Here is a 21480-nt window from a genome sequence, read left to right as displayed (position 1 = left end):
AAACATAAACTTTCAAGCAATGTCTACTTTATTAACACTACATGCCAGTCACAAGAGTCTGCAACTTACAGATGGCTTTGACTTTACTAGTGACACACACCATAACTATGTGCAAAAAGTGCAGCATACAGACTCGACACCAGTGCATCACAAATGACAGTATGTGTAATCAAAACAATTGTGTTATTTGAGCTCTTGTCCGCTGGAGTAGAGTGCAGTGGGAACTGATGAGTGGAGGGTTGGTGGCTAAAGGAAGGGGCTAGAGGGTCTGATCTCTCCCATTCTTAGGAGTTAGTAGAACTACTGCGGTGATGTCCTTGGTGCCCCCTGGTCAAAAACTTGTTCAAACAGCTGGGTAGATGTAGCATGTATTTCTGTGCATCTCCATCCTTCCTCCTCTCTAGCAACTGTTCACACCACTCTTTAGCATCCCTCATGTTTTGACTGGAGTCCTGCATGGTCTCGGAGAACTTGTCCTCATTTGAGCACTTTGTTTCATCTCTGATTGCAAACAGTTGTTCTGAAATTGTTAGTGGGATTCTCCCCAATGAAATTGCCAATAATCAAATAGACAACAGTTGTTAGGTTGGGTAGTGGTGGTGCTGGCAGCCCATGATAACTGTTGCAGCTACTCAGAATTTTCCACCTCGTACAGTAATTAAGTACTGGTGAACAGTGTTTGCAGCCATACTGGGGAGAAAGCATTTGCCCATATATTCTGCCTTTTTCATCAGCTTTTTCTTGCCAGTTAACATACAAGGTATGCATTTGCTAAGTGTATGGGTATATCTGCCTACATTATGGTTCATTTATTATTATCACTTGCATCTTCAAGAGTCTCTCTCTCCCAGGAATGAAATATGTGTCAGCCTGAGCCATTTAAACTGTGTCTGAGGGTCCAGCTGGGTACTGAATAGTTTTCAGCCAACTTGCAGTATTCTGGGTTATTGCCAGCTTCCTGCCTGATGCCAAATGCCTCACCTCATTCATTGCTGTAGCGGGTGGGGAGGTGCTGCCTTTTCCTCCTCTCCAGGACATGAAGTGTTCTCACTGGTTACATGAAGAGGTGGCAGGTGTCCTGCTGAGTGTAGCATCTAGTTTATTACAAAAAAGCACTAATAATGTGTTGATGCCAGAGCTAATATTATTCTCCTTTGCTTTCTGGTACTTTTGTCTCCACTCTTTTTCCTTTGCATGGAATTGACTTTGAACCTAAGGCCCATTAACTTTCAATGAGTCTTATGTTCCTAAATGCCCAAGCCACTTTTGAGATTGTAACTTAGGCACTTTTGAAAATGTTATCCGATATCTTGTTCTGGAGAGTACTGGAACTAACTTGATCACAGGTATTGTAGTTCTTATATTGGCCAGTATGGAAGAATTGGCTGAGAACCTGGACATTTAGGTAATGCTGATCACAGAAGAGCATGGTACTAAGAATAGAGGATGAAAGCACTAGTATAAAGATAATGAACTTTAAAAATAAATAACCCCCTGTAAGTCTATAGTTAGGATTCCATGAACACGAATTACAGTAGTTAATATCTGAAGGGATTAATGTTCAAGGCACAACAGAAAACAAATGGAAGGAAAATGGAAAGTAGTCAGATCATTATGGTCATACTAGTGGCTTTTAAAGGACTAAAATTAAAAAGGGATTTTTTTAAAGTGTGTAGCAGAAAGGAGATACTACGTGGGGTAATACAGATATGTAAAGTTAAAACTGAAAGGGCATGAATAGATTGCAGTGGGTGTCAGTTCTTATGCAATTCAATCAGCTTAATGTTCTGAAAGATTTGTGAAAATGTGCATGTAACAAATCCACTGGGCATTAAGAATCTTATTAGGAGAATTCAAATAATTTTACTTATTGAATTTGGAAGGTAAATTTTCACAAATGAGTATTTAAATTGAACGTGCAATTTGCAGGACTCCAATAATGAATGCATTTTCCCCAGTATATTCAGCCATTTGGAACATGCATTCCTGAACATTTTGTCACTCTTGTAGATTCTTCTTTGACAGTTCTACAATTCTTAAAGTACATATATCACTGTTAGAGGGAAAGTTGCGCTTTAGATCTCTTTAGTTTCTCTTAGTGCAACCTGTCATCATAGAGGTGCACTCATCTTCACCCTTCTCAGGTGGAGCCATGTAGTCCTACCACCAGAGCCGGCTCCAGGGTTATTGCCGCCCCAAGCAGCACAAAAAAAAAATAAAAAAAAATCGTGAACAGCTCTACCGCCGCTGCTTCAGTCTTCGGCAATTCGGCGGCTGGTCCTTCACTCCAAGAGGGACCGGAGGACCCGCCGCCGAAGAGCCAGACATGCCGCCCCTCTCCGTTGGCCGCCCCAAGCACCTGCTTGCTGGGCTGGTGCCTGGAGCTGGCCCTGCCTACCACTACCATGCTGCACTCCCCACCCCCAGTTTACCAACTGTGATAACATGACAGATCCACTTGTGCTTGGCACCTGTAAGCCCTTTTCCTTCAGGAATCTGAGCAGTGGCTGATTAAAATGACTCAGAAACAGGTTCTTCAAAACAAAGTAGTATTCAGCCAAAAGTATGTAGCAAGCAGAGAAAAGGGATAAACCCAATGCCTGGGTCTTACCTAAACTTTATTCCTTTGCAAGTTTTAATTGCGAGGAAAGAATATAGACATCCTTACCCTTGAACTGGGAGAAACAAACACCTCTGCAGAACTCTCTCAGAGAGACTCACCTCCAGTTGCAGCTGGCCATTTGCCCCCTTTCCTCTTTTTGGGTCAGGGTCTTTAACCTGAAGCCTGGCAGCTGGCCATTTACCAATTAATAGGCCCTCCCCCCATTGTTCCGTTAATACCCTTGGTATTCTTTCTGGGGATACCTTATCTTTGTCATTGTTTTGATTTGTTTTCTGTGTGTATACCCCTATCAGCTTCCTTTGATTTATCTCCAAGCGGTAAATTGAGGTGCATATATTTATAAAATATACAGATGCCTCCCTCATTCTCCATAACATTCGATATTCGTTATTTGCAATGTATTTGTATTGCATATTACTGTATTTGTTACGTTCATTTTGGAGACACAAGGCCCATCATCTGGCGGCAACGCAGCAAAACAAAAGATGATGGAAGGACCAAAATGCCCATATTGATTTTTCTGCTCACATTCAAGTCCAGAGAGGACCATACTACTTAAAGTTATACAAGGTGTACAAAATATTTGTCCTTGAGTTACTTTCAATGCTTAAAATATTATCTGAGACAAAACATTGTATAGGTAAAGAGTCAAAGGACATAAATATAAATTTATGAAGACGAGTTATTACCACTGAATTGTGTATAGATCTGTACCCTAAAAGATGAGAATACTACATCATCATCATACAACAGCAAATTGGAGCCTTTGTCTTTAAGAGGAAAATGATTATTGATTCAGATTGAGGTTTTTATGTTGCTAAGTGAAACCATTCTTAGAGCTACAGAACTCTTTCATACAGTGATAATGGGGCTAAGGTTGGGAGCATTTTAGCTCTTGACATTCCTGATATTTGTATATTTAAATTTCAAACATTAATGATGCCCCAATGTAGTTTTTGTATCAGTGTAATATTTCTGCATCAGTCTCCTCATTCTGTTTGCTTTTCTTGTCACAGAATTCAGTAATTCTGCTGTATTATGGATATTTAAAAAGATGTATAACTAAGGTTCTCTGTTGAAGTACCTCACTCCAGCAATAGTGCTGCACTGGTCACTTCAGTAAACCTAACATTAAGGGCCAGATTTTCAGTCAGTTGTAGGGTTGTACAATTGTGTATACCTGCGATTTGTAACCTTGCAAATTCCTGACTTCTTAGACCACACAAATAGGAATGCATAAACTAGGGATTTGAATAGGTATATGAGAGAATATTCTAAAATAAGCCGAAACCTCACTGGGATATATGATCCTGGCTGCAAGTGCTAGTTGGAATGTGTCTAAGTAGTTAGTAGTAAAATAGCAGCTGGTATGCTTTTTGTGAATGAAGTCTTATATATTCTGTTAGAATGCATTCAAGCTATACAAGGCAAAATGCCCATACTTGCTTGGCACACACTAATTAGCAGATAATTGGTGCCAGGTGAATTTCTGCTAACATTGTATTCACTAATTTTTTTAAAATACAAATATGCAAATTAAATGTTTTGGTTTATATGTGTGTACCATTGTCAATCTAGTGATTGGAGTGATACAGATATTTGTAGGGTTTTTTTTTTTTTGTCCTCTAGTGGCTAACATGAAAAGTTCTACCACCTGAGCTCCCAAGTGTACAGGAACTCCTCGCTTAGTCGTCCTGGTTAACATTGTTTCGTTGTTACGTTGCTGATCAATTAGAGAACATGCTCACTTAAACTTGTACAGTGTTCTCTTATAATGTCATTTGGCAGCCGCCTGCTTTGTCCACTGCTTGCAGAAAGAGCAGCCCGTTGGAGGTAGCTGGTGGGGGTTTGGAACCAGGGTGGACCTGCAGCCTCCCTATCAGCTCCCCACTCCCTTAAGTTCCCATGGGCAGCTGCCCAGCAGGCTATCAATTGCCAGCAGTTCAGCTGTCCCTCCCCCCACTGCGATGTGCTGCTCCTGCCCTCTGCCTTGGAGCTGCTCCCGGGAGCCTCCTGCTTGCTGTGCAAGGGGAGGGGGAAGAGAGGGGCTAATATCAGAGTGTTCCCCTTACCCCTGCTCCTGCCCCCTGCTTACCTCATTTCCATAGAGCTGGGGGGAGACCACCACAGGGATCAGGACGGAGGGAGGGAGCGTGCTGGTGTGGGCAGCTGCTGTCTCAACTTCCTGGTCTACTTAAAAAGACAATCTACTTAGAGTGGTTCAGCATACTTAAAGGGGCAATGCACATCTCTCTCTCACACACACACACACACACACACACACACACACACACACACACACACACACACACACACATATCTGTGTCTGTCTGCCATGCTGTCTCCCCCTCTCTCCAGTCGTGCTCCCTTGTAGAGTATGAGGCTACATTAACAACGTGTTAAACCTTGATGGCTCAGCCAAGTTCTAGTTCATCATTTAGCAGTAAGGCATTCCCTGGGAAATATCCCACCCTCTTCCACCCTCCAACTTCACCACCTCAACCAAGCTTCACAATCATCATTGCTATGTACAGTATTAAATTGTTTAAAACTCTCTGTGTGTGTGTGTGTGCGCGTGCGCGCACACAAACACGATATAAAATCTTTTGTCTGGTGAAAAAAAATTTCCCTGGAACCTAACCCCCCATATTTACATTAATTCTTATGGGGAAATTGGATTAGCTTAACATTGTTTCGCTTAAAGTCACATTTTTTCAAGAACATAACTACAGTGTTAAGTGAGGAGTTACTGTATTGGATTTTGTGGAACTTTCCACATTTGAGTAGAATTGGGCTGGTAATTCTTCTGCATTGCCAGCGCAGATAATATTCTGCATCTGTGTGTGAGAGAGGGGCTCCATCCATATAGGAAGCCTAGGTGGCGGTCGGTAGCACATATGACAACTTCCTGCCATATCTTTGGGTGACCTTATTGAATAAAGTTTAAGTATCTTTGGGGTCCATTGTATGAAATCAATGGTGATTGTGTTCTACTCCTTGGGGGCAGGCTGCCACAGCCCCTCCAGGAAACAAAATAATGGATGGTGGTGAAGATTATAATACCCCCCCGAAAGATACCACCTCCCAGTAAGGCTCACATATATTAGTTCAAACTGGATTATTCAGAGACCAAGAGACAAAGGCAAGGTTTTTTGGATAAATAGCCTGAGTTTACACTGTCTTGGGGCTCCTCTTCTTGAGCCAACTTTCTGTCCAAGGGATGTCCCAACCCTGGAGGAAGAGTTGGAATGACTTTCACCCGCTTGAGCCCCATAATCCTGCATAGTCTCTTGTGAGCTTTTAGCATGCATATAGAAATGTTTGTTGGGTTTTTAAATATATTTTCTCTGTAATGCTTTTATTGGAAGAATAAAAGTGCTTGCTTAGAAAGAGCCATGTGGTAACTTGTAACTGCTAGTAACACGCTAGTCATAGCTCTTGAAGAGACTGCAAAGTACACTTGCTGGCCTTTTAAGCAGACTGGCTTGCTGGAGATATCACAGTAGATGGCAGAGGACTGTGCAGCCTTCACACCTGTCTTCAGAAAGGAGTGGAACAAGGGTCCCTAGCCAAAGACAGGTGATGGCTGGAAACCTGGAGTAGACCATGAACGGAGGAATACAGGTGCAGTTACTGTGAAACTAATACTGTCCACTAAACTTTGAGCCAGGAACTGTGATTTCTGTTCTTATCTTTGTTGACTGACTGACTGACTCATTTTATAGTTCTGTGCACTGCATAACCCTTATTGACCAAGACCTCATATCAAACCCTAGGAGACAATCACGTATTGGATTTTAAAAAGCTGATTTGGGGGATAGGACCCAGGTCTTTCAGACATACCTCAGCTTATCTGCTCAGCCACCCTGCCTTTCAGAATTAATATAATTCTGTGGGTTTTGTTTAGCTGTCTCTAACCACTAGACCACAATCCTCTCCCAACACCAGAGATAGGACCCAGGATTCCTTATCGCCAATATTCTACTTCTGTCTAGTTAATGCGTAACTCACTGCCAGATTGTGTCCAGTTATCTTTCAGTAGGGTGGCCGGACAGCAAGTGTGAAAAATCGAGATGGGGGTAGGATGTAATAGGTGCCTATATAAGAAAAAGACCCCCAAAATGGGACTGTCCCTATAAAATTGGGACATCCGGTCACCCTGTTTTTCAGTGACTGGTCCAATTAGCAATTACTCCTGTGATTGGCAGAAAAAGGTTGCCCCTTCCCTCCCTTTTTTGTTGCTTCTTGATGCAGTAAGAATGTTTGAGAAAGGTGTGTTTCCCCAAAAATGCCCCATTTCCCTGTAGCTGACAAACTTAATCATAGAATTTTACCAGTATGTGAGTCTGAGCAGAATTTTATTCCAGCTCATGCATCACTATCCAAACTGTTAAGACATCTGGAGTCGGTGTGGTATTTAACCACTAGTGATGCAAACCAGAAAGAACATAGCTTAACTTTATTGATTTGGATTAAATAGTTTGAAAATAAACAAAAACCCCAGGCATAACTTTTCCTCTTTTAGGAAAGGAACACTTATTTGTCCAATATTAGGCAGGATTTTCAAAAGTACCTGGGTGATTTAGAAGCATGAGTTCCACTGAAAGTTATGTAGATGCTATTGAAAAATCCCACTCAGTGTATTTTGAAAGCTTTTTTTTGAAGATGCTCAGAAACCATGGGGATAGGTTCAGTGCAAGAACCTAAACAGAGTAGAACATGGTGAATATTCAGACCTGACAATTATGGAGGGAGGGGGAATCTTTGTACCTGTAGACTAAGTAAATTGAATCTGGAAGACAAAGATTTAGGCATGGAATACTACTGTCACTTTTTTAATACTTCGTTAATTTTCCAGTGAAGTCGAACCACACTTCAAACCAGTAGCTTTACTGTTCTTCCCATTGCTACCCCTTTTGTTAAGTGATTTCTGTATTAATTAGTTGATGCTGCCTTTTTTCCCTGTGAAATTCAAAACAAGTAAACTTTTTTTTTTCTCCCAGGATTCATTTGTGATGTTCTGATGTGCTGTTGAAAGGAAAAGAACAGAGTCTGTTACACACTGACACTTCAAAACGCTCCTGCTAATGTATTTTCAAACTCATTGAATTATCATAGAAATTCATCATGGGAGGAGCTGTGAGTGCTGGGGAAGACAATGATGATTTAATTGATAACTTGAAAGAAGCTCAGTATATTCGCACTGAGAGAGTGGAGCAAGCCTTCAGAGCAATTGACCGTGGTGATTATTATCTAGAAGGATACAGGGACAATGCTTATAAAGACTTGGCTTGGAAGCATGGAAATATACACTTATCAGCACCGTGCATTTATTCTGAAGTCATGGAGGCATTGAAACTTCAACCAGGATTATCTTTTCTGAATCTGGGTAGCGGAACCGGATATTTGAGTACAATGGTGGGATTAATATTAGGTAATTTCTTTTTTATTTTAAACATATATGAAATGTCGGTTACTGAATACAGATACTTAGATTAACATGTCAGCATTTTTGCCAGGGTTTTGTGATTTAATGTGTTATAGTTTTAAGTAAGATAATAAAAAAGCATAGAGTTAGGAATTTGGAACGTGCTTTCAGAATATTGTGAAATATTTAAGAGCTGCTAGCTAATTCTTAGAAAAACTGTTATTGAAAAACATTTTTTAAGAATTGCATTTTAATGAAAACAATATTTTTGCTGCTTACACCTCATCCACAGATTAACCTTCTGTAGTCACCTGAAGCTGCAAGCCTCTTTGACACCACCATAATTACCACAGAAGTAAAATGTTGAGTCACAAAGAATATTATGATTTTCAACAGGGAGTATGGAAACAATTATTTCTAAATTTTCCTGCAGTTTTTAAGTTCACTAAGGACTCTTAAAGATTGTTGCTCACATAGAAGGCAAGAAATGTATATGCTTAGGACACAAAGTAAGCTGCTCTTCACAAAATAACCTAGATTAAATAACAGCATTAGTAAATTTTATGGCAGATATTCACTGCTTAAGACTGGGGGTTTTTTAAGCAAAGTTAGCTGTGTAGTTTACTATTCATCCTCTCAACTGTACTTAAATAAGGCTGTGCTACCAGCTGAAAAGAGAATGTGGTATGTCGTTGCTAACTGAATTTCATTTTAAAACTATACCGTAGAGAGCAGAAAATGTACATTAAAATGTATTTGTTTTCAAAATGAAAGAAACTAAGCTGTAGTGCTGATTTTTATAAGTATCCTCAGATGTTTTCTACCTATTGTAATAAATTTGCATTACATAACAGAATTTCATTTATTTTGATAGTGGGATGTAAATGTTACAGCCACATTTCTCTTCCACTAAATAAATATTTGCATCTCTCAGTATTGTTTTCTAGTTAAGGAAGCACCACTTTCACTGCTACAACACTCTCACAAAATGTGTACTTTTTCCAGTATATGGAGTTCTTGAAGTCTTGGATTACTCATTTTTACAAATAGAGATAATGGAGAGCAGAAAACCATTAAGGGAAGCAGATACTATTCTGAATGGAAGGAGAATGTGTAACAGATTTAATTTGTCAATTCACTTCCAGGAGGTGTAGGATTCCTTCCAGTTTAATGTAAACAAAAGTCAGAGCTGATTCAGTGCTCCCTCTTGTGGAAACAGCGATTCGTTTCCTTACCCAATACAATATAGTAAGCAGTAATGCTTCTGGGGAAATATTCATTCATAGGTATAAACTCAAAATTCCAGTACATGCTGTTTAAAGAATTATAGTATTTCACTTTGTTCATGTAACGTACTATACCTCTTGTGCTAGCTCTCTGTTTATGAGCTTGCAGAGTTTTATCTCCATGGGAGATGATAAATATAGGCAATTTTGTATGAGTTCTTCCCCAGTAGCTGTTAAAGTATAAGTATAATATGATTAGAGACTACTTTCTCTTTTGTTTGCTATTAGCCCTGTGTGCAGGACCATAAATATTTCCCCAGATAATATCAGGAGTGAAGATAATGAAATAAAGCCCTTTGTCTTAATATTTATTTCTTTTATTTGGCTAGGGGTGCTCTGCACCTGCTTCTCTATATGAGGTTGTATTTATCTTATCTAGCTAATCTCTGTGGGGTCAGGGGGTGTATGATGTGTGCTGCCTGGCCTACTGTCTCCTCACCCAGCACAGTTCTGACTCTGAAGAATGACCTGTGCAGGTTTCCAGAAAGTGAATGAAAAGAACTAAGTAGTGAAAGTGACTAATTTCTCCCCACCTTTTCACACGAGGGGTGAGACCTGCAACAGAGGGCCTTCTAACTGTATGAATCAGCAGACACAACCTGCTCTGCAGTTCTTAAACCAGCGTGGTTAGTCAGATTTATAGCAATATTTGAACAAAATATTTTTGAAAAGGAAAGTTTATTTTACTGGTTTTAATAAAGGCAGCCCCTTCATGGAAAATGGAACCTTTACACCTTCTCAAAATGGAGCCTATTGTTTCAATTTGTACTGTATCGGGTTAGTGTTAGGAAGCTGAAGATCGTTTGTCAATGGTTGGGTATCTGATGGTTCAGAATAGGGTGGGAGTAGTAGTGTATACCATATTGATGATTTTGTGAATGTTAATGTGACGCTAAATTAATTTGCGGGTGACTTCAAAATGAGGAATATTTAAAATACAAAGGTCTATATAACTTGCTACAGTAGTCAGAGATTAAGTTTAATATAAACAGAAGGAAGATAATACACACAGAAAGCGTAGTTTACATAATTTTAATGATCAGTACAGACGAATCCTTTGATTTCAGTAATTGAGTATTACAAGATATTAGAACTGCAAACACTTTTCCAAGACTTGATAATGGGTGGTAGATAATTGATGAGGTTAGTATAATCACATTGTGCAGGAAATTAATGTTACTCCAGGAAGTAACACAAAAGTTAGGGTAGTGTCAGTTTTTATGAATTGGTAAGACCATTCTGGAATAGCATATACAGTCATATCCTCAAATTGGAAAAGCTAATGAGAATAGTGGCACCACCTCTGTTTTGTTCAATATAACACATACATACATTTCAGTATTGCTATCATTACACTCCATATTTTGGATAGTCATGTTGCTGCAGAAACTAATTGCTGCCTCGTAACACGTTGATCATGAAAAGTTCTAGTATTACACACAAATGTTCCTCATTACCCTGACAGACACAAAACTCAAAAAATGTGTTTGATATTCTTCATGATTGTCTTGAAAAGTGGTAAAAATTAATCTGTTTGGAAATTTGCATGAATTTTGGAACAGATGGGCGATAACTGTAATTGAAAACAGCTAAGAGTGCAGCAAAAATACTAGACACATGAAAATAATGTAGGAGGTTATGTTAGGGGAATGTGAATTCATTTATAGTAAATTATATTTGAAAACCTGCTGTGATTCCCAGGAATGATTTTCTAAAATATTCTGTTTTGAAAACACTGATGCCTGTTCATTTTTTGCAAGAATGCTTGCTAGCTACTTCTAATTACTAGTCAGAAACTTTTTTGTTAGAATGATATTCTGATGAAGAACACCCTCTTTCTATGGGAAAATTTCAGTTTTGCAGAAGAATTTTCATTTTTCCATTGGGAAAATCAGAATGCCAGCTGCCAGTCTGGAAGGTGTTTGTCAATTTCACTTTCTGCTGGTCCAAAGCACTCTGCTGGAAGGGCTGAGCAGGAAGCAGGGTTGGGGAGTGAGGCCTGGTGGAGTGGCTGGGCTCTCTGCCTCCCAGGCAATGCCTCCCAGGCAATGGGGCTGAAAGGCGGTTTTCTTACAAGAAGATGAAAAACCTTTTATTTTTGTTTTCTTAAAATACAATATTTTTTGAAATGCGTTCACATACAAATTTCATAGTGTGTGTGTGTGTGTGTGTGTGTGTGTGTGTGTGTGTGTGTATATATATATATATATATATATAAATAAAAATTAAAAAATATGAAATTTGGTGTGTGAAGGCATTTCAAAATATATATATTGCATTGTCCTGGTTCAAGTTAAATTTATTTTTAAAAATACTGAAAATGTTTACAGGAAGGGATTTCACATTTTACAGCCAGCTTTACTAGTAATGCAAGAGACAGAAAAGAGACAGTAATGCAAGAGACAGAAAAGGGAAGGAATGAGCTAAGTTAATAAAGGAGGTATGCATACCAACAGGACACCTTTCAATGCTGTGAAAGCAGGTATCTCCCCTGTGGAGCACTCTGCCTCCTGTAAGTCTGCCAGCAGGAAAGCTTTATGAGCAATGCATGTAACAACCTCTTTTGGATCCACTTTGTTCATGGTGTACAAGATGTTCTAATTTCTTACTAAGAATTACAGATGTTTAGCATATTGTGGTGATGTTGCACCATTAGGTCACGCTTACTAAATGGAGTATATGAAAGTTTTTGGGTTTTTTTCCATAAATGACAGGCTTTGCTGCAAATCTGCTATTTATTTTTATCCAGGGTACTTAAACATCAGAAATACTTCTATATTTTTTTTCTTTAAATGCTCAAAATACCTCTGTTCTGGAGAAAAAAATCCTTATGAATTTCCCTGGATGAATAAATTTTGTTACTGAAATAATAATTTGAGGATGCTTCTTATATTAGATAATTAAGTGTTGGGCTAAATAATTCTAAAAGTAAAGGCTTGGGGAATAGTGATTACTGAATTAATAGAATGCAACCTCTACTTGCTGTTTGGTTGAAATGTGCTTTTCCTCTTCTCTACATGGCTACTAAAATCTGTTCTGTGGGCTGCCTATTACATACTGAATTCCTACCTCTCTATGCCCACAACAAACATGGCCACCTCTTTAGCTGGCAACCCGTCTAACTCTAGTCTTAATGTCTCTCCTTGCACCTCCCTACTTTAGAATAGTCGACTTAGCCCTTTTACCACAAACTGAAATTCATTTTCAAGCTGTTTGTTAAAAACATATGATTACTAAATGAGTTGAAAGGGTAAGGAGTTGGGTTAGAAGTGAATGTGGTGGACATGTCAGTGGGATTAATCTGAATAGAGATCTGCACCAACACTTTACTGTTGTAGATCAATACTTGTATAGCACTTTAGTAAATTTCTATGGTCCAGTTGGCTGAAGGCTGATACCCCATAAGGATTCAGGAAATTGCATAATTGAGAAATGTGTATAATTATGGGTATAGATATGCACATACTATGCTGAATCTCTGCCATCATTCGTTGAGATGATTCCACTTCAGTATAATATGCTTTAAATTTACCAAATTTTAATCCTTCTACAAACAAATACATTATAACTATCAACACCTGCTGTCTTTAAAAAATTGTGCCACTCTAAAGTCTAATTAAAAGGCTAAGAAAAGATCAGACTTACTGCCTTATGAACTTTCTCTTATGAAGGCTAATAGGAAAAATGTACTTGTGCTTTCTTGGCGTTAGTGAAGTCATGTTATAACAGGAAATAGGGAGCCAGAACTCCTGGGTTGTACTCCTGGCTTTTTCACTGGCTCACTAAATAATCATGTGCCTTAGTTTACCCATCTGTAAAAAAGTATAAAAATATCCCTTTTTGTAGGGGTGTTGGAGGGCTTAATCAAATGTTAATAAAAGCACTGTGATACCATTAGATGAAAGGTGTTACACCAGTGCATAAAACAGTACTTATAAAAAACACTTTTTTAATTGCAGGCCCTTTTGGAATAAATCATGGAATAGAGCTTCATTCAGATGTGGTAGAATATGCCAAGGAAAAATTGGAGAGCTTCATAAAAAATAGTGATAGCTTTGATAAGTAAGTATCTCACTTATCCAGTTCATTTTGCAACCAGAAATGTTTGGATTTTTTTTTTACTGAGGTACAATATTAAGGAATAAATGACATTTTGCAAATTTTAACATCTTGTTAATGTTCATTATTGGAAATCATATTTGAAGTTTGTTGGATATATTTAAAGTGAGGTAAGTGGAAGTTAAAAAATAGTTTTGTTTTTTTTAAAAGTAGGGAACATCTTTGAGTGCCAAAATCTATCCTCCTGCCTTTTTGCCTTAAACACACTCAATTATGCTGTGTTCTTATGCAGCTTCTTTTGTGTGCAGATCTGAAATAAATGTATAAGTATAACAACTCAGATTAATATTAACAGTCTGAGGTGTCACTGTGCCTAGATATTACTGAATATGAACATACAGCATGTAACCTAGCAGTGTTGGTTAGAGCACGCAGATGAATGAAAGAGACACAGGGATGGATTTAAGCAGCTGGCATCAACATTTAACAATGGGGAGTGGCATTATACACCATCCCCTTTTCACGTACCAGGTATTTAATTGGGTCCAGTGGAGAATTACAGGGCTTCCGCCATATAACCAGTGACTCGGGATAGCCACTCTTCAGACTTACCCCTTGGATTTACCTCACTCTTGAATCCTCTCACTTTTCCCTCTCAGAGGGTACCAAGAGTGGACCTCGCTATGTCATCTCCCCTTATAGGCAAAAGGTCTCCTGATGTCTAGGAAGGCTTTACATTTTTTGGGGGGGGAGGGGCATGAAAGCCAACTCCCTTATATACTACTCCTGGGGGAATCCTGCACCAAAAAAATAATTTTTGTGCACAATATTCTAAAATTCTCCATATTTTATTTGTTAAAATAATGCACTATAATCATTCTGGTTTCAATTATTTTGGTAATTTATTTAAACTAGAGTACAATGGATGGAGAATGGGAGTGGGGAGCATTAGAGGAAATCCTTCTAATTATTGGTCAACAAATATATGCAGCCATATTCTCAGTGTTACATCATAGGCAACTGAAGAGCAAGTGAGGGCTGGGGACTCAAACTCACAATTTATATTGGCTGCTGACCACCTCCAGAAAGGTCAGTAGCAAACAGTTCATGGAGCACATTTGATAGGAAATTTTTTCAGTCCAAAAATTTAGACCAGTTCTAATCATTGAAGCACCATAACCATTTTTAAGGCCATACTGATTTTTATACCACTCTTGTAATGTAAAGGAGCTTTAAAACATTTCCCCCTGTTTTATACTCATGGAGGAATTCACTAAGAGCAATGGGAACAATTCACTAAAGGAAGGCTGCTACATTTTGGTCTGACACCTACCTCCTCAGAAACACCCCCAAAACCCTGCCCCTTCACAGCAAGCATGCCACAATGGCAAGTAAGAAGGACAGAGTGTGTGTGTGTGTGTGTGTGTGTGTCCCTCTCTCTCTCTCTCACACAAGCATGATTGCCCAGCCCCCCGTCCTGGCGGTGATTTAAGTCTCTACCAGCTGCTTTGGGTGCCCAAACCAACCTGCCTAGACTGCTGGGGAGGGGTACGTGACTCCTCTTGCGGCTTCCCTTAGCTTCCCCGTCACGAGTCATTTCTCTGCAGGGAAGCAAAGAAATCTGCAAGGGCCATGAATTCTGTGCACGCGCAGTAATGCAAAATTCCCCCAGGAGTAATATACCCCTTTTTCCAGCCAATGGGAGGCAGAAAAGCCCCACCCCATCCCCAAGAATATTCTCACAGGATGAGGAGTAACTAGGCCCTGGCAGGTCTGGGTATGTACTCTCCCATCTTCTTCCTCCCCCTGAACTTTCAGGTGTTGACTATCCCTCTGCTGTCTGACCTACACCCCTACTGAGACAGAGAGCCATTCTGTTAGGATAGATAAACACAACCAGGTAAGTTCTATAAATGGTGTAGTTAGCTTTACTGCTGAATTCGCTTGCTTGCTTTTATTAATTTTTAAATCTGGTCTTTAATGTTATTTTGATAGCGGTTTATTGTATATTTAATTTCCTTTGTTTCCACAATAGAATAAATGATACTATATTTAAAAAGATGGGTGTGTTTCATTACTGTCACCATCATTTTTAGTTCTAGACACCTCCTGATATAATTGGAGGCTTGGTGCACCCTGCGTTAAACTGGCGTGAATTAAAAAGGATTATAGCCAGAAGAATTGTGTGTGTTTAAGTAATATGGAGCAATTAATCCATGACACATCTGTACAGAAAATTGTGTTAGCATGTAGTAACTAATGATTTTCTCTACTCTAACATTACATTAGTGATCTTGTACTTAAGATTTGGATGCTGTTTCTTATTAAATCACCCAGTTGTCAGTAATTCATAATTTATTCATAAAACTATCTTTTGGGTTTGGGAGGAAGTAAGGATGGAGAAGAGGAGAAGGAAGAATGCAAATCACAACTTAATAAAAATATGGCCATTTTTGAGCTAGATGAAGGTTAAAAACAGTGGGTTTTACTTATTTTCAGTCCCTTTGTTTCACTTTATTAAAAACCTAGTTATAAACTTTGAACTTGGCATGTTCTTATTCTTGAATGTAAATGAATGTCTATACCTTGTTTGAAGGAAAGTTGTTTTGAGATATGTTATGGAAGTCTTACAATGAATTGAAATAGTAAAGGTTTTTTTCCCCTTTGCTTCACTAAGACTTATTTAGTTGTGGTGCTCAGCATGTTGCTCTACATTAAGGTGATAGTTAATTCATTCTTTTAGCTGCAAGTGACTGTATTCCATTGTGTAACTAGATCATGAGATTAATGTAAGTATCATACACAAAGCTTTTATGCCCACTAACAAGTTTGGATCTTTTACGCCACAGTATGTTACTCAATCATCATTCTTGCAACAATAAGTAACCAAGCAATGGCTATTTAAAAAAACTAAACCAACAAATAAAATTCTGTCAAGTGTGTAAGTGCTTCCTGATAATAATATATTTGGTAACCACTAGATTACAAATGAAGGAATAAGGGCTGGCTGCCTGATGGATGATTTTTCCTGTCTTGAGTATCCCTAATTTTAGCTATTTTCTTTGAAAATAAAGCTTATTGTACTGAGTTAATACTGTATTTGGATGGGTGATATCTTGAAGACCTGATACATGGTGTTCTAAGGGAATTGTTCTTCTGATCCTACTAATTTGTTTATCATATATAAAATATTTTTAAAACAGTTGTCTGTCCTAAAGACCTAGTAGGAACATGCTATTGTGCTGGAGGCCTAGTTTTGGTTCCTGGGGCTTCAGTTGATAAATGAGATACCTACCCTGCAGCTACTATGGTCTGTGACTTCTGATCTCAGCTGATTGAGATTGGATCTGCTCAATACTTGGATGAGAAGCGTTCCAGGAAAAAGTGTTCATGAAAGGCATGTAGAGTCTTTCACTTAGATCACTGGCTTGAACCCAGCAGGGGTCTATTGACTGAAAATAATTTTCCTCTGCTTATTTGGTGGTATAGCTCAAACTAATTATATTTGAGGTTATATTTGAGGCGTACTGACAAGGCAAAGTGTGGAAGTTTGAATCGCTACTTCCTGTCCTGTACTTATTCAATGGATGACTAGGAGTCTTTGGGCCTAACTGTCCACCTCTTATCTTTTAAAATTGTGTTAGCTTATTTTTAGCTACTTGCGGAGCTTCAAACTAGATTTTAAATACACATTTAAAGCAAAGGTTCTGTAATATGCTGAATAATACTATTCCAGACTGTTCTAGTCACTTGTACTTATAAGCCATAATCTTTCTGTGTTGAGCGTTTCTGTGCACAACCCAGATGGGAGCAGAGCCTACATTTCCAAGTGCAAAAGTTTCAGTATTTCTGTGCTTGTCTTTGTGTTCATGTCTTGGATAAAAATATAAAAATTCCTCCAAAGAAGTTCACCAGTGCATCTTCAAAAAGTTGTTTGGCTTGGTTCTTTCCACTTAAATTTTTGTCACCAAGCAAAAAACTATAGATACCTATAGGACAATTTCCTGGATGCTTTGTATATTTCCAGCCCAGCACATGGAGATTTTGCTTAGGGATCATGCAGCTAAAGCTTGATGCTTAACACAGAGTTCTTTTCTTACAACTTAAACACATGGAGTTATTTGTAGTGTATACTGTACATCCTCTTTTGTAGGAGAAATAAAAGATGAAACATGCAGAAATCCTATGTTGTATAGCGTAACCTATAATTTTCTCCCAATTCCTGATGAGCAAATCCATAGACAAAAAGATTAATCTCTTAGCAGGTGGAACAGGTTTAGATCAGAGTCTGGGAGCTCTATGAAAGTAGCATATTCATCCTTAAAGAGATTTTGGGGGGCAGGGGAAGCATGCTCCTTTTCTTCGATGCTTAGGGTGATTGACTCCTTCTGGGAGTTCAGCTGCCATCCTTTGGCCCTTCTGAAGCTGTTCCCCTACATAAAACAACTCTTCAGCATCTTGCTTTAAAAAGGCAAATCATTCCAGTAATCATTTGTATTTATATCCATATCCCACTAATCTGTAAAGTTTTAATTCTCTTGTGACTGGATATGGAGATGGAGTTGTCATTTGATAATCTAAGACAAGTAAAGTGCTGTCTTGGGTCTATTTCACAAGATAGTTTTACCTCTAGAAGCAAACTAGATAGAAAGTGCTTTCTTAATTCTCATTACTCTTTGGAAAGATGTGTTGTAAAAGAGAGCTTATTTAGGCATTAATTGAAGGATGATCTTGGTCTGAGTTTGACATGTGGTAAGAATCGCTTCCACATTTAACGTTTGAGCGAGGATGCATGCCACCTAAGGAAAAACTCAGTCCTTAAGAAGGCTCTATCTAAAGCACATATGTGCAAAGTGTCAGGCCCCGCTTCACCTGTTTATTGAAGGGGAATATGTTGTCTTTTCTGCTCCCAGTCGGCTTCTAGACCTAGAATATCCGTCTCGGAGGGAGAGCCAAAGGGCAGGGCTAGGTCGCCCATCTCCTAACACCCTATCAAAAACCAAACGTGTGTAAGCTGCTGAAGTGAGTGCCGTGAAAGAAATATCAACACTCTTCTCAGGATCAAAAGAATTTATCGCTACTCTTCTAAAGAAACAACTGCAATGGTAAGTGACTAGGATTCTAGTACTACTTCTGGGATAAATGTTATGGGTAAGACTTCCTACTGAAGTCTTTTAGTAAGTTGTATCTGCACTGGGAAAGTGAAATTTTCTATTGTCAGTCTCCCAGCAGCATTTCATGGTATCCAGTAAAATTTAGTTCATTTTAGTTAAACATTGGTAAGGCTAATTTCTCCATTTGTAAAGGAAGTTCAAACAATAGTTATGCACAAGGAGTCATTAGGGTTGCCAGCCCTCCAGGATTCTTCTGGAGTCTCCAGGAGTTAAAGATTAATCTTTAATTAAATATTATGTTCTGTGATGACACCTCCAGGAATACATCCAACCAGAATTGGCAACCCCTAGGAGTCATCAAAGAAGAAAATAGTCTTCATCCAGCTGCAGTCAAATGATTATCCTGCTATAAAGACAAAAGGTATAAGCTATCAAAAAGAAAATGAAACGTGCATTTAACCAAAAAGAAAACAGTAACCCCTGAACCCGTTCCAAGTTCTGGAACCTTGTGCCATTCCAGAGGGGGTGAACTGTCATTGAGCTTTACTAGTCTAACAAGAATCACCAAAAAGAGATTATTTATTAGAATTCTGTGACACTATGAGAGTGTGGCAAACAATTGTTTATATTCCTCATCACCCATTATCTGGAGATGTTACAGAGGAATATTTATAACCATGATGCCTTATAAACTGCAGGACTCTAAAAATGGATATTGCAGCCAGCCTTACCAAAAGTAGGTGCAGCAACTGAATCTTCCCAAGTACCCATTTTATACTAGTTGAAGAAATCCCCTCTAGTTGAAGAAGCATTGCAGAAATATCTCCTAGACAAAAGTAGAAAAAGGGACACTGGTTCCATTCAATCTTCTTTTGCTTCTACAAATTCTGATAGGAGTAGAATTATGAACTGACCCAAAGGAAGCTATTGACTACCAGGATCAAACTAGTAAGTCAACAGCAAATATCACTAGCTTCATATTTTATAACGGTCATTGATGTTGACGTATATATTGAGATTTCACTCTATAAAACAATATGCACTACTTCAATGGAAAGATTATCTGCTTTCCAAATTTTCATCATAAAATTTGCTGATGGGGAAACTTGAGGCACAAAAAAATACTGTGGCAGAAGAAATGGAGAAGGGAAAAGTCTTCCCTATATTCAAAACCTTAAAGCCCACAGTGGAATCACTTTAGATCATTCTTTCAAAATCTTTGTTTCTATTTTATCTTCAAGGTCTAGATATACTACATGAAGGATTCTAAATTCTGGAACAGACTCTGAAGGGGTGACAAATCTAGACATAAATATTTGCAAGAACCAGTGATTGAATCACAAGTATTTGTTCTCCAGAGTTAATCAGATGGGGGAAATTATGTTTTTGCTCATCTCAATGAAATGGATGATATCAACAAATTAGCTTTTGAAAATTTATATTTAAGGGTCATGTAATACACTAATTACCTCCGTTTTTATTCAGGTAATCTTGTGCTCTGCTTGAGTTTTATGTGATTCTGAGTATTTAATGCACTACTGCATTAATTTGAAGTTGAAGTATCAAAGAGAAATGTTATCTGCAACATTATCAGCTACATCTCTAATGCTAAACCTATTGCATTCATTGTTGTAGTGGATGCATAGTGTTACATGTCACTTCAAATTTTAAGGGTCACTTGCTTTCACAGGTTTACTAGTATTATAGTCTACTCTTCAGATTGTCTTCAGTTTTATATGTATTCCCCCAAATAGTAGTGTTAATTCCATATCTGATGGGAAAGGGGACACTGGAGCTTTTAAGACTGTATTTGCTTATAAAAGCAATAATAGTCTAGAATTAGTAGTAACCAAGATGTCAAATGTTATAGAAAAAGAATTAATGTTAAATGCCCCCAAAAGCAATATACCACTTAGAGAAGAGCCAACGCAAGTGATTTAGGGAGAAAGTGCTATTTTATTCAAAAATAGAGGTATAAAGTGTGCATAGTACAGAGAAAACGTGAACATTGACTTAAAGATTTTTGCCTTTGTCTTCTAACCACATGATGTAATAGAAACAAGAATTTACATGTGCATCTTGTAAAATTATATTTGTCATTATGAATAAGGATACAATTTTTCAAATACAACAGTCTTTGACTGTTGTTCACAAACATAGTCAGAAATGTCTCCCAAAACACTTATGAGAACAGCATTAACAATGGGAAACCCCTTCCTGGATTGGGCAATATATGAAAAGGACCTTTTTAAGCTTGACAACTCAGAAGCACATCAGTGTCTTGGAACTGAGGAGTAAGAATAGTTGCACAGGAATGTCAAAGGTTATTAACAATGAGCCACATATTAATACTATCAGAAAGTAAAAGGCCACAGAAATTGTTATTGAGCAATGACCTCCAATATCTTGGCAATGCAAATACGTATACAACATGAACATTAATTGGCCAAATTGACAGATGGTTCTCCAAAGGGAATCAAATTTTCATTGAAGACTTAGCACTCAAATACAAACTTTCAGAGATACTGAAATAGACTAAATCAAAACACAATACTGTACTCTATTTTCTTAACAGAAGGGGCTCTGGGAGCATTTGCTGTGGGTGTTCAATGCTATCCAAAATTTCTAGTACATGTTTCTCTTAATTGTCTTTTAGACTGCTAAAAGATCAAGAGGAAATCCTTATAATACTGTGGCTGTAAGATGGTTGAAGGGATAATCCTTTTTGGATCCAAGAGATTAGAAGTCCTTCACTTTTACTTACCAAGAGAGAGGCTCTTGCAAACCAGGTTTCTTTTCTATATCCAATCTCCTCCATATAAGTTTGACTTTGCAGTCATCCTGTGAGATCCTCATCACTTCAAACATCAGCATATAAAATTTATGGCTAAGATACAAACACTAATGTATGAAAAAGAAACCAAATACTAGAAGGAAATAAAATGATACTCTAGCAAGGACTATCTCTGG

At 38.2% G+C, this 21480-nt stretch overlaps 1 protein-coding gene across 4 annotated transcripts in view; it reads left to right on the top strand.

The window, feature by feature from the left end:
- Positions 1-21480, top strand: part of PCMTD1 (protein-L-isoaspartate (D-aspartate) O-methyltransferase domain containing 1) — a 91547-nt gene that overhangs the window by 43249 nt on the left and 26818 nt on the right. For 3 of the 4 annotated variants that reach the window (XM_039524303.1, XM_039524305.1, XM_039524304.1), the window contains 2 exons: positions 7627-8057; positions 13297-13399. In XM_039524303.1, coding sequence (XP_039380237.1) covers positions 7751-8057; positions 13297-13399 — 410 coding nt within the window. In that variant the 5' untranslated portion in view covers positions 7627-7750. Of the gene's footprint in view, positions 1-5572; positions 6248-7626; positions 8058-13296; positions 13400-21480 lie in introns of those variants that run through there. The other variant, XM_039524302.1, reaches the window with a different exon arrangement.

Source organism: Mauremys reevesii, linkage group 2 (assembly GCF_016161935.1).
Source record: "Mauremys reevesii isolate NIE-2019 linkage group 2, ASM1616193v1, whole genome shotgun sequence".
Classification (NCBI taxonomy): domain Eukaryota; kingdom Metazoa; phylum Chordata; order Testudines; family Geoemydidae; genus Mauremys; species Mauremys reevesii.
The sequence above is the reverse complement of the archived record's forward strand: the minus strand, read 5'-3'. Positions and strand labels throughout refer to the sequence as shown.